This window comes from Scylla paramamosain, chromosome 14 (assembly GCF_035594125.1).
Source record: "Scylla paramamosain isolate STU-SP2022 chromosome 14, ASM3559412v1, whole genome shotgun sequence".
NCBI classification, from domain to species: domain Eukaryota; kingdom Metazoa; phylum Arthropoda; class Malacostraca; order Decapoda; family Portunidae; genus Scylla; species Scylla paramamosain.
This window is the reverse complement of record NC_087164.1, coordinates 26,118,177-26,132,386: the sequence shown is the minus strand read 5'-3', so window position 1 is coordinate 26,132,386 and position 14,210 is coordinate 26,118,177. Positions and strand designations below refer to the sequence as shown.

The 14,210-nt window shown below is 45.0% G+C and overlaps 2 protein-coding genes across 31 annotated transcripts in view; one reads left to right on the top strand and one right to left on the bottom strand.

Annotated features, from left to right (window-relative positions):
• LOC135107088 (microtubule-associated protein 4-like) overlaps positions 1 to 14,210 on the top strand; it is a 493,319-nt gene that overhangs the window by 383,101 nt on the left and 96,008 nt on the right. The window lies entirely within an intron of this gene.
• The window catches only part of LOC135107087 (calpain-9-like), a 96,611-nt gene that overhangs the window by 74,855 nt on the left and 7,546 nt on the right, over positions 1 to 14,210 (bottom strand). Inside the window, exon 2 of the mRNA XM_064016719.1 lies at positions 9,279 to 10,194. Within this exon, the coding sequence (XP_063872789.1) occupies positions 9,279 to 9,351 (73 nt within the window). The 5' untranslated portion in view covers positions 9,352 to 10,194. The remainder of the gene's footprint in view (positions 1 to 9,278; positions 10,195 to 14,210) is intronic.

The window sequence follows — 14,210 nt, the reverse complement described above, 5'->3', positions numbered from 1 at the left end:
TTTTATGTCACGTTAATCTCTTCCAGTGTAAAGCGATCGAGATGTGAAACAATATTTTACGCCTTTGTTATTAGTCGCGTTGCACCCTAATTGAAACACAAACACTGAGGATTTTTTTTTTTTTCAGGACAATGTTGATCAAAATGAGACACACAGCATTACGGAATTTGCATTAGCGGCCAACAGTAATATCTCCCACCAAAACTGGGGCGGGCGCTGAAACACACACATTTAATTAACGTGACAATATTCTCATACACATATACTTTAAACTCATTTCTCATTGTGCTTTATGGCTGACCCATGAGAAACCCAGTAGATAGAGTCATGGAGGATAAAAAAGAGACGTGCTTGATTCAGTAAAGATGTCTGAGGAAAGATTTCATTAACGTGACATCTTTTTTTTCATGTACCTATACTTTAAAATAATTTCCCATTGCGCTTTAAAACTGATCTATGACAAAAGAGTGTAGATAAGATGGAAAGAAATACAAAATACTCTTAGCGACCTTGCTTATTGGTAACGAGGTCTGAGGAAGGTTCAAGCGCCAAGGCAGCACGTGATATTCCTGGATTTTTTGTTCGTTCATTGATTTGCGCAGCGCTGATTGGCGTGTAAACCCACCCAAGCTTCTTCGATCCGGTTCTTTCTTTCATCCTCTTCTGCATTATAACCCAATTCTTTTCCCGCTTGTTTACAATCTTCCTCTCCCTTTGTTTTTTGTGTTTCCTCTTATTATTACCTTCCGTCTCTTCTCACCGTCTTTCTTTCCTGTCTTTAATCTTTTGCTCTCCTTCTCGTTCACCTCCATCACTCTTCCATTCACAGCCTACACACTCAGATGTTTTCGCGTTTCCCTTCATTATCAGCTGGGTAAACACCGCCTCGATGAATGGGGTTTTTACATGGTTTTTTCAAGTTGAATTTTTTAGTCTCCATCTTTAGTAAAACTTTAACGTACGAGTATTTACACACACACACACACACACACACACACACACACACACACACACACACACACACACACACACACACACACACACACACACACACACACACACACACACACACACACACACACACCACACACACACACACACACACACACACACACACACACACAACACACACACACACACACACACACACACACACACACACACACACACACACACACACACACACACACACACACACACACACACACTTAATAGATGCAGTGGTACATCAGAGTAACCCCACTAAAAACCATTTTGCTGTCATTACCGTCTGCCCTGACATCAATTAACGTTTAATTTTATAGCGTGCAGCTCAGCAGAAGGAAATACATCTATATGCAATGCTCGCCTGTGAATTACGTGCCGAGGAGAAGAAAAATATGCAATAAGTTATCATGTTACGATGCTAGAGGCGAGGAAGGCTTACTGCAGATTTTAATTAAGTTAAGGTACTTAAGCCAAGGTCCTCTTAGACCCCTCAAGGACAAACAATTGCTTAATTACAGAGTTTATTTTCCGGGATGTGCTTGCTTTGGGATGAGAAGAGCGCCGCGGGGTTCATCTCTCGCCACCAAGCATGACGGGGCCGCCGCAGGGATCGTCTCAGCTACGCAGGGAATCACAAGGCGAATTTTGCCTGCTTGCTTGGTAAATTATATCCCGGAGCGTCATGGCTAAAAACTGCCCTGCCTCCTCAGTGAACAGTTTCTTGTGCAGCGATCCTTTCTCCCGCCGCCGTGGTATGATTTATCGGGAAAATGTGCTCGGTTTTTTGTTTTGTGCTGGGGGAAATCTTTGCTAATGTCCCTTCGCAATAAAAAGAAAAAAAAAGAGATTTATGTATATTTGCTCCGGTGATGGTTGATATATATATTTTTTTTTTTGGAGGTGTATTCCTGGTAACTGTTGCAATGATGGTCTCAGTTAGCATTTTTCCTTTTTTTTCCCTTTCATTTCACGTTACATTTTCAACACACCGTAAAAACGACAACAACAACCGCATGTCTCCATCACACTATCTTACATCCATACATCCTCTCTCCCTTCACCTCCACCTCTTACTTCTTTCCCCTTTTCCCTTCACCCTTTAAAATTGCGTTGCCGGGTGTTGCCTTTATAAATGTGTCCCATCTTGGACTATCATTTACCATTACTCTCCTCGGGTCCCCTCCTCGCTTCTCGCACCCAAGACAGGGGACGCTTTCTTGCTTCGCTTCGCAGGGTGTCCGGAGGGTTACCGTGGTTGTTTGGTCCCCGTATATCACATGTCTCTCCTTCAGTACATCACACGCCCGCCACTTGCCGTGTGTGAAGCTCCGCGGATGAGTAATAGGGGATGGAAGGACAGAAGGTTGTCAGTCGATTGAGCAGACGAAACGTAAAATGTTGTGTGTGTATACTCTCTCTCTCTCTCTCTCTCTCTCTCTCTCTCTCTCTCTCTCTCTCTCCTCTCTCTCTCTCTCTCTCTCTCTCTCTCTCTCTCTCCTCTCTCTCTCTCTCTCTCTCTCTCTCTCTCCTCTCTCTCTCTCTCTGAAATACATACACACACACGCAATACACTGTCATGGTTCATTGTGCGTTACATTAGTGTTATTATTATTATCACCATCATCACCATCATCATCATCATCATCATCATCATCATCATCATCATTATCAATTGTCCTTTGTTCTTTGTGTCCATGTATTCGGTGCAGGTCTGGCAAGCATTCCTGTTTCCTAAAATAATGCGAGGGTTTGCTGTGTTGTAAAAGCGGCTTTTATGACAGAAGCGTCAACTTCACGAGCTGTAAAATTCCCCCTTGCCTCGCTGCTGCTGGCCGCCAAGCAGGAGGCACCGCCGCTGTTACTCTGCCACTGCTTAATACCACAGTACAAATAGCATGCAAATCTGGGGCCTTTCAGGGGGAGGGCACCGTTTAGCCGCCGTGATTTACAGAGGAAATACATCAAGCCTTTCTGCCAGTCAAAAAAACGCGAGGCGGCGCTGTGCATGCCTGAAAACCCGCTGCCCTCGCCGCCCCAGCTCGTTTTGGTGGACTCTTTATAAATGTTGGCCACGCGCAGCTCGATGAGGGAAATGTTCATGCTTGGGAGCCGCGCAACGACTGGCTTGGGCTGAAATTGCTGCCTCTTTTTGCCTCGGTGTCATGGTGAGTGGTTAGGTGAGATTTGTGCAATTAGCCAGACTCTTGCCTTTTTTTCCTTCTTCTCTCTTCACTAGGCATTATTGCAGCTCCTCCTCCTCCTCCTCCTCCTCCTCCTCCTCCTCCTCCTCCTCCTCCTCCTCCTCCTCCTCCTCCAGTGCTTGCCTACCATCTGTTCCTCAGCGAACCTCTTTTTTGCTGATGTCCTACGGAGCTACAATCATTAATCTTTGTATTATATTGCGTCATTTACATTTTTTTTACATTTGTCAGTGGCCATACGTATATAAATATATGAATGGGGCAATATGTTTAAAATTTTGAATAGAAGTTTAGTTTTCCAGGTACGTGAAAAAAAGACAATTTCCACAGCTTGAAATTACTGAACGTCATCGGTATATGTTTTAACTAAAGTTGCAAAGCGTGAGGTGGGAAGGAGGTGAATATGTCATAGGTGATGTCCGTGTCGGGTTCCTTGGGTTTCTGAGTTCCTGAGGCCTACGTACAGCTTAAAGGATGCTGTGGTGGGCGTGGCGGTGTGGCTCACAATGAATGGACGGCTCACACTGACAGCTTCACAATTAACTCACGGTAACGTATGCGTGCTTACAGACACACCCACGTCTTGAGTACCGCCTAACGACCGCTGGTTTTGCCCGAGACACCGCCCCCTCCCATCCAATCCAGCCGCCCAGCCACCCTGCCACCCACACACACGAGAGGCTGGGGCGGCGTTAACTTGCACAAAGCAGTTTTGACTCAGACCAGAACTAACTCGGAGATGAAGGTTAATGGATCTCTGTCGTGTCGTTTCTTAATGATTCAGATGTGCAACACACTTTAAGTAACATTGTTCATTGTATTTCGCTTTGTCATCCATTTTATAAAAGAGTGTTCGTGGTTTCGTCTGCTGCAGTGAGGTTATTGTTTCTTTGTTAGGTTGAATCTGTAAGCTGTTTATGTCCATATAACTCGAGAAACATGTTTTTAACGAGTGAACTTCAGATTGGAGCAAGAAGCAGTGAAAAAAAGGTTAATGTCTATTTTAAAATTATTGTTCATTAATGGTAAGAAATATTTAAGAGGTAACACAAGGAAAAAAAAAACTTAATTCCTATTTTTATATTTACTGTACATTCGTCATAATAAAAATTTCAAGAGGAGACCTACGTAAACATCACTGAGAGGTCTGTGGCCAGCCGGAATTCACGCACAGCACACTCATGCGGAGAGAAACGCAAGTACGGAATAGACTGAATCAATTATACATCGCAGTCCATCTCCTCGGGTACCTTCCGCTGCTTCACGTGAGCAGGGAAGGGGCAGGAAGGCAGAGCAAGCCACAAGGATATGCTGTAGTAGGTACTCCCCTACTGCTGCCGGGGAGTCCACAGTGAGGGTTGCTGGCGCCGTTCCCTGCGTGACCAACAGCACTGCCATTAGAGCACATAAAATATCCTGCACTCGCCTTCAATCACCAGACAGCACATAAATACTAGATCACCCTCCAGACCTCAGCTATTCAGAATATCACACCCGTGGATAGTATGGTAGTACCTTTGATAGTATTGCCGTGTGTGTTTTGCCCGATTGGGAAAGAGTGAAGGGGATTATAGTCCATGCCAATATATGTTATCAGATGTCGGTGTGTCAAGCCGTGAATGTCTTGTCTATTGTCGTTCACAGTGTTGGCTATGGCATGTAAACTTTTTCATGTGGCGCTGTGAATACAAAGGTAGTTTCATGTGTATTTTTCCTACATGCTCTTAGGCTCGTCTTCTCATTACAGGTGGAAGTAATGAAGAGACCATTGCTCAAGAATTACGTAAGGAAAATTTAAAATAATGCAAAGAGAAAACAAGAGAAGAGAAAATCTAGTTTACTGTTCAGGGTACAATATCGATGACTGGTGAAATTGAAATGAAGGACCCAGTAATCCAGGAGAGGGGAAAGTTACTGAGGAGAAGGGTAGACGTCTATGTCCCTGATCAGGTCCTCGCGTGAACTGAAAGGAGCTGAGACGAAAACTGATACTGGCTGGTCAAATGAGAGGTGGTAGCAGGTGAGGACTGAGTTGTGTGTGTGGTGTGAACATAGTGGGAACCTTACACATGCAAGAGAGAGAGAGAGAGAGTTCGACTGAAAGGTAGACAGGAAGAAAAGATAGATAGATCGATTGATTAGCAGATAGACAGGTAGGTGGATAGATGGATAGATACATATATAGATGAATAGGGAGATAAATAGCCAGACAGGTAAACAGACAGAAATGTAGATGGATTGACTGATAGTTAGATAGATAGACAAACAGATAGATCGGTAATTTTTTTTGTGCAGACCTAGGGCAACAAAAAATATATATAAAAAAAGGGCCACTTAATCAGGTCCTACAGAGAACTCCAAATAGAGAAATAAAATAATGGAGGGTAAGTCTTGAAACCTTCCTCTTGAAAGAAATAGTGGAGGATAAGTGTTTTTAAACCCCGCTCTTGAGAGAGTTCACGTCATAGGAAGGAGGATGTACAGAAGCAGGCAGGGAGTCCTGAGTTTACCAGAGAAAGGGATTAATAACTGAGAATCCTGGTTAACTCTTACAATAGAGAGGTGGACAGAATAGGGATGGGAGAAAGAAGAAAGTCTTGTGCAGCGAGGCCGCGGGAGGAGGGGAGGCATGCAGTTAGCAAGATCAGAAGAGCAGTTAACATGAAAATAACGGTAGAAGACAGCTAGATATGCAACATTGCGGCGATGAGAAAGAGGCTGAAGACAATCAGTTAGAGGAGAGGAGTTGATGAGACGAGAAGCTTTTGATTCCACCCTGTCTAGAAGAGCGGTATGAGTGGAACTCCCCCCATACATGAGGGGATTCCACTTACGAGTATATACACATACCACGTCGTGGCTTCATACATCCTTGTTATGGTACACAGGAGCTGTCAGTGCATGAGTCACTTCGCGTGCAGTGTATGTTGAAAGACATATAAATATTTCCCAGGTATGGTCGCTGCCCCAACAAAATGTCCGTCGCAGCTGGTAATGCAACCATCCATCATCATGAAATACACATATTGCGGGCAAGGGTTGTTGACCGTCTGAGGCTCGTGAACACTCAGGACGTGGCGGGTACCTGTAAATGTTGACGCTAGCCTGGTAACGTTTTCATTGCCCCAGCCATTACGAGAGTGGTAGTGCTTTCGATAATAGAGTTGAGGTGTTCGTGCGAATAAAGTGTAGAGTTATGTAGTGTGGTGTTGTTCATGTTATTGAAAATGTCTTCAACGTCCCATCTATTACGAACGGACTGCCAGTAGTGCTTTCGATAATAGAGTTGAGGTGTTCGTGCGAATAAAGTGTAGAGTTATGAAGTGTGCTGTTGTTGATGTTGTTGAAAATATCTTGTAATATCCATTTTTTGCTAAGGTTATGGAACTTGTACAAAATAGTCTACAGATATTATGAAATGTCTTGGCGTTGATGCATTCTTGAAAAGATCTTAAATCTAACCTTAAGAAAAGACAGCCAGTAGAATTTCGATGATGGGCTCACAGTGTTCGTACAAATAAAAATGTCTAGTGGTATTGTGAAATATGCTATTTTCATCCCTCTCAGCATCATTAGGGAAGGCTCAATAAGTCACCTGGCGCGCCATGTCTTCCCAGCTGTGTCCTACTCTTTCTGATCAGTAAAGGAATAAAACAATTGCACTTAAATCGACTCGCTCTGAATAGCGTTCCTCTTAATGAGCTGCTGGAGAATCATTATGGAGACAGCTGAGAGAAGAAAAATGTGTGTGTGTGTGTGTGTGTGTGTGTGTGTGTGTGTCAGTCTCCATGCCCATAAACGTTTACAAGTAGCGGTTTGACGCCGATGCAAATAACGATGTTTTGACAAGGCGGTGGTCAGAGTCGAGAGCACTTGGCCGTCGCGGGAAGGGAAGAAGGGGAATCCTCGCCTCGTTTGCTACCGCCCACCAGCTTCCTCCTCCTCCTCCTCCTCCTCTTTCTCCCTCTCTACTCCGCACGCCACAGGTCACTATAACATGAGAAACCTTTTCGTACAATAAAAAAAATAAAAAATAGAGAGCAGAAGTGACACGCCAGTACTGTAGTAAATATTAAGAGGGAGGCAAGAAAAAACTGGAAATATTACTTGATATATATTTCGGTCACTCTCCAATAAATCTGATACTGTCGACAAACCGGATTAAAGAAAGTATGGACTCGTACCACGCCAGCGACCCACAAACTTTTGCTATCAGCCCTGCCCTGTTCCGGCCACCGCGGCCCAGTGTCGCCAGTCACACAGGTTTGGCGATGTGTTCAAACCTCTGTTCAGGAAACTCTATAGGTGTACTTCATTCTCTCTCTCTCTCTCTCTCTCTCTCTCTCTCTCTCTCTCTCTCTCTCTCCTCTCTCTCTCTCTCTCTCTCTCTCTCTCTCTCTCTCTCTCTCTCTCTCTCTCTCTCTCTCTCTCTCTCTCTCTGACACAGCAAGACAGATAGATAAATAGATATCCACATCCTATCAATTCATATTATCCCTCCGTCTCACTGCACAGCTTGTAAGACTGGCACGGTTGGTGTATGTTTTATTCCGCTCACTCAGGACTGGAATGCTGAGGTTCCCCGCCATAGTACCTGAGTGAGTGTATGTGTGTATGTGTGTGTGCTGTTCAGGTATCGCTAAGCACCTCCCACTTTTCATCTTTGTGTGCGTAGTCGCAGCCATATAGAGGGACAAGAACCGCTATTCCTGTCGGTCAATGCCCGTCTGAGAGCCAACGACTAATGGCTTGGTGCTCCTTGCTCACACAGTACACGCTGGGAGACAGGCAGGGGCGTCACAGCTCATGGTGTGTGTAAGACGTCACCTTGATGTGAATCCGGCAGAGGTTCCTCAGGCGGTTGTGTCTTGGGGCAGCTTGCAGTGTTGGTGGTTATTAGTACAGGAAAACATTGACTAGCTGATAAATAAATAGGCAGATGAATAGACAATGGAAATGACAGGAAAGCATTGACTAATAGATACGTAGGAATAATAGATGGATAAAGAGAGATGAATTAATAAATGTAACGAAATAAGAAAATTAATTAATTACTCATTTTTCATTTACTAATAGATAAAGGAAATAAACTAATGAGCAAAATAATAAGCAAATTAATTAACTTATTTATTTATCATTTACTATTTATCTAAGGGGAGAGAGAGAGAGAGAGAGAGAGAGAGAGAGAGAGAGAGAGAGAGAGAGAGAGAGAGAGAGAGAGATGAAAGGCAGCGAGTTTTTTCTATCTCTCTGGGCCACAGCCGCCTTACGCCTATCTGGTTGAAAGGCTCGTTTCGCTGAGCGGCCGCGCGTGCGTTCCTCGTCGACTAGAAATGGGAGGAATTACTTAAGGTACTCAAGTAAGCTCGCTTCACACGTAACAAAGCTCAGGCAAATCTGAAAGTCTGAGAAAAGACATTCCTCTCTCCTCCGCGGGGCAACATAATAGTGTGTGCCTCCCTCCCTCCCTCCCTCCCTCTGGCGTGCGAAGGTCCCGCTGAGAAAAGCTGGCTGAAGATGTACTGATAACCGACGAACACACCAGCTTTCTTCTTCCGCCCATTGCGATTAACATGTTGAAATAATCCTGGGAACTCGCATGCCCGTGGACTCAGGGATTACAGTAATGCTAAATGCCTGTTATGAGATGCCCGGGAAATTAGAATAATGACTTCAAGACAGTACTCTTAGGTCTGGAGTGGGAGCGAGGGTAATAAATTGAGCGTGAGGCGGGAGCAGCGGCTGTACACCCTCTTATTTTAGTGGAGACGCAGGTAAAGGGAGGGAAGAGGGCAGGGCAAGACCGGAGGGGACGCCTGTGTGAAAGTGTCTAGGCGAACACCGCTCTGGTACTCCGCGCTCATGAAGACTTAAGATTTAATCAGGTGTGTGTGTGTGTGTGTGTGTGTGTGTGTGTGTGTGTGTGTGTGTTGTACTGTACCTGTTGTGCATTAAATTTTAACAGTTATTCACCGTAGAAAGTGAGAAATTAACTTTTTAACAGCTATTTACCTTGGAAAGTGAGAGATTTCTGGAAACAGCAGGAGAGATAAGAAAAAAAAAAAAAAAGCAGCCTGAGGATTGACTCACCTCTCGTAGAAGTCACGATGCGTTGCCTCTGCTGGTCTTTACTTCGGTAGCGAGCGGAGAGGACGCGAGCCATGGCAACTGTCGGCACTGCCCCCCCTATCACCCGTTTCTTTTCTCCCTCTTTCCTCCTATTCTTTCTCCTCACTCCACCCTCTTCCCCCTTCCCGCTCCTCCTCCTCCCCCGCCTTCTCCTCCGTCAACACTCCATTCCCGTGGTCCTCTCACTCACGCTCATCATCTCGTACCGTATCGCTTACATCATCATAATCCATTGCCGCATCTCAACTCAGTCGCTTCGTTTCCCCGCCAGTAAAACTATTAGCCCTGAGACGGAAGCACTGTTTTCCACGCCTCTTAATCATGGACCATTGCATCGGCCGAGCACGGGACGATGTAAGTGGAGCTCCGTGTTTCTTAGGTTCGTTTCAGCGGCCTTTGTCGTATTGTTGGCTAAAGTTTGCTTCACTCCGGCCACAGAGAGGTGGAGGAGCAGGAAGTGTGGCTTGGCAGAGAGCATGGCGCGAGAACTGCCGAGAACTTCATATCTTGTGGGATGTTTCTATCGCTTCCTCCGCTGCTGTTGTGTTCTTGGGACTTCTTGATTTTCATGAATGTGTCTTCCTTGACTCATTCTGCGGAGTGTCATTATCAGCGGCCCGAGTTGTTTACCACTGCAACAGGTTTCTTCCGGAGCTCACTGCATTGATCGGAGTTCCGGAGCTCACTGCACTGATCGAGTTGTTTACCACTGCAACAGGTTTCTTCTCGAGCTCACTGCTTTGATCGGGGTTCCGGAGCTCACTGCCTTGATGAGTTGTTTATCACTGCAACAGGTTTCTTCCGGAGCTCACTGCATTGATCACTTGCTTTACTTATCAGTCTTACAACTCGCAAGGAATTTTATCGTGCTAGCTTCCTGAAAAAAAAGTGACTTGTCAGGTACAGTTTATACACAGCGGCGTTCCGTGAATACTCTCAGATGTACACGTATGTATTTGCTTTATTTCGTACGGCATTGTCATTTTATCACGAACTTTGAAGACAAAATGCGGGAAATGGTTGAGTTAGGAGATAAAAGCAAGAGAGAGAGAGAGAGAGAGAGAGAGAGAGAGAGAGAGAGAGAGAGAGAGAGAGAGAGAGAGAGAGAGAGAGAGAGAGAGATGCACATTATTAAATCAAACTTTTAAAACTCATTCGTTCATTTTTTCTTTTTTTAAAATTCTCAAGAAACGAATGAAGGATAAAATATTAATATTGACAGTAACAGCAACAATGATGATAGTATCGTGTGTGTGTGTGTGTATGTGTGTGTGTGTGTGTGTGTGTGTGTGTGTGTGTGTGTGTGTGTGTGTGTGTGTGTGTGTGTGTGTATGACGGTCGCCAGGTTCCCACACTCGTCATAGCCTCTCCGTTTTCCGGCCTTCGGTGCGTCGCGGCGGGGCACAACACGCAGTCTTAACGTCACTTGTCTCTCGCCGCCTCGTTCCCCGCCTTGTTTCCTGTCTTGCACTCGCCTAATGGAAATCCAGTCGGCAGTTATCATATTACCAACCACACACACACACACACACACACACACACACACACACACACACACACACACACACACACACACACACACACACACAAGGCGAGGCGGTGGTTAGCGAAGTGGATACGGTGATGTTAAGGTCCCGAGTTCAAGTCCTACAGGAAACTGGCCATTCTTCATCATCGCCTGGCTGAAGATGACCACTTACTGCCACCAAACCTGTCTCCGATTCCTAGTGTATGGGAGTGAAGTGTATGGGATATTGGTATGGATCTGTATAGGGGTGACTTAAGAAATCTTGCTGGTATATCTACTGACGAGAAACCAGGGCAGGATAAGCAGTTGAGTGAGCTTAATGTGTAGCTCCTGTTCGCCTGCATTAAGTATGTGTGGAGGAGTTAGCTGAGGGGTTGTGGCCTCCCGGTGTGTGGTGTGTGAGTTGTCTCAGTCCTACCCGAAGATTGGTCACGGTGAGGTCTGAGGTCCGCTCCCACCTCAGCCACCCCCCCCTCCCCCACACACACACACACACACACACACACACACACACACACACACACCTCACTACTTTTTTCAGTCCAGTAGGGAAATAATACCTGTGCGGGACTCAGGTGCTAAGACCGGTCGCCACACTCACCTGGACGCGGACGTAGCGATTAATTAACCTGACACCTCCACCTCCTTGCGACCTTGGGGTTTCCCTCCCACCAGCTCGTCTTACCCTTGCCTGGGTGGCCCCACGTGGAGGCCTCAAGTACAATGTCGTGACGCAACAGACGTTAATGATGATTTAAACACGCTCCTTGAGGACTTGAGCCACGTAAAATCCCGGCAGGAGGGGAACTGCAACTGCACGGTGGTTATTGAATGTTTGTCGATACTGATTAGATACTTTGTGGAACTATGGTAAAGAAGAGCGAGGCTTTATCGATACCGATTAGATAGTTTGTGGTTTTCTTGGGTTAGGGATGTTCACGTTTGTATTGGTCGTGAAGAATTTGATTGGAAGAAGGAGGGAGATCATGAATGTTGATTAATATTGATTAGATTGCTTGTGGTTTCCTTGGATCATGGCTATTACTGAGTGTAGTGATTACCGTGGAGGGAGTGAACGTAAGGAAGGAGGAGGTTATAACTGTCAATATTGATTAGATGGCTTGTGGTTTCCCTTGTGTCGGGGATGTTAACAAGTGAAGTAACTGTCATGGAGGAGGTGACGTAAGAGGGAAGGAAGTTATGAAGGTTGCAAAACGGTGGATAATATGATAAAAATATGAATGACGTTTTATTCTTACGACAACTGCACGAAAATGAAACATAAATTTAAGGAAGGCCTAGAAAATATTGTTCGTTTACTTGTAAAAAATAATATATAAGCCACAGTTTTGTTCCACATCACTCTATATTCTGAGTAGAGCATCAGAAAATGTATCAAATCGAATGTTTTCATAATATCTATTGTTATCATAGAAGGAGTCCTTGAATATTCCTCAAAACAAAAAGAGGCAGCGTCTGTTCTTGTTCTCATTCAAAGCGTGGAGGAAAAAAAAAAAAAAGTTAAGGTTCCCCTATCTAACCAGATCGGGAGTATTGGATCCAACCAGTTTTTGTCCCGCTTGAATCGTCCACCGTGTGACAAACAGGATTCTGACTCATGAAAATACTGATTCATTACATCTTACCATCTGCACGAGCCTGCCAAACTCAATGAATTTCCAAGAGGATTTGCAAGTGAATCCACCGAGTGATTTGTCTACGGCGATACACAAAGAACACCTGGTAAGGGACGAGCGTGCAGCGGCGCCCAGGTAACAGGATCCCAGGGCAGTTCAGGTTCTCAAGTGCTCCTCCCATCATAGCCCCATTAGGTGCGTATATGTCGTGCGAATTTTCATAGTCATACTTGTCATGGTTGATCTGTGGTTCACTATGTGTTGTGATGGAGGTATTTGGTGGAGAACAGAGATGGACAAGACAGGTCATTTTGATAGTGATACGAACGTTGTACTAAGGTAATTATTCACCACGTGCAAAATCTTCATAATCATACTGGCGATAGTTGACTTATGGTTCACTATTGTGTTTTATGAAGGTGGTACGTGGGAGAGAGATGAACAGGAGAGGTAGTGCGTGTAGATAGGTATTGTGAGGTTATTTACAAAGGACTCGATCTTTAATTTCTGGTCACTGTTGTTTTTTGAGATGGTTTTACTGAGAGAGATGGACAGGACTAGTGGTGTTTAAAAAGGATACGAATTTTGCACGAAGCTACATATTTATTTCATTGTATTCTTATCCCGTTTCTTATATTCTGAAGTACGACTCTTTTTCTCTTATACCCCTTGACTTATTGCGATGACCCGACCCCGCTTGAAGAGAAAACATGAAATGCCTCTAAATTCAATATAAATCTCTGCACTTTTTTTTTAGTTTATGCGAAACGAATATTTGCAGATTATTGTATTCCCTGCATGTACGTATGTCTTTCGCTTCCAGCCTGCAGTCGTATCTTCCATCAGCAAACACATCAAATCATCGTCATCATTACCGCCATTACAACAACAGCCATAGTCAACATCGTTATCGCAGCGCACGTCATCATTGAAACCAACCCTCGGCTTTGAACCCGCCGCTTTGCATCCTCAAGGCGGTATTAGCGATAAACAAGCCATTGACCTTTGATCTGTGCGCTAAGCTGTGTCATCCCTCCCCTTGCCATGTGTGGTTGCCGTTCCGCGTAAGGGATCTCTGGGTCATGGATTTGAACGTGACTTACTAAACAAACACAAGCATTGATATTACTCGTGCATGTGCCTCCCTAACTAAACGTACTTGCCCCCACGCATGGAGTTAAGTAGGTGAAGCTCCCCATATAAGCCAGACCTGAGGCTTCCTGGGTAGCGCTGGTGTGCGGGGAGGTGCGTGGGAAAGCAGAGCAGCCGACACGCCGCTCATTATCACTCTAGGATTGAAAAAATGTCCCTGTGGCAAATATTATTTTTAGTGGAAGAGTAAAGATTGCTGATTGCGCTCCGTGAGAGAGAGAGAGAGAGAGAGAGAGAGAGAGAGAGAGAGAGAGAGAGAGAGAGAGAGAGAGAGAGAGAGAGAGAGAGAGAGAGAGAGTTATCCTCATAATACTTTCTCTCTCTCTCTCTCTCTCTCTCTCTCTCTCTCTCTCTCTCTCTCTCTCTCTCTCTCTCTCTCTCTCTCTCTCTCTTGAAGTTTAGTTTCATTACATCACCCTCCGTCCCGTGATCTCCTGTCCTCTCCTTTACAAACTGTTGCTTCCTCCTCCTCCATACTAAAATGCGTCCCCTCCTCTCATTTTTACCCATTACTTCCCTCCCTTCACAACATTTTCTGGAGGGATCTGTCTTCATCTTTTCTTTTCGTGCGTCCGT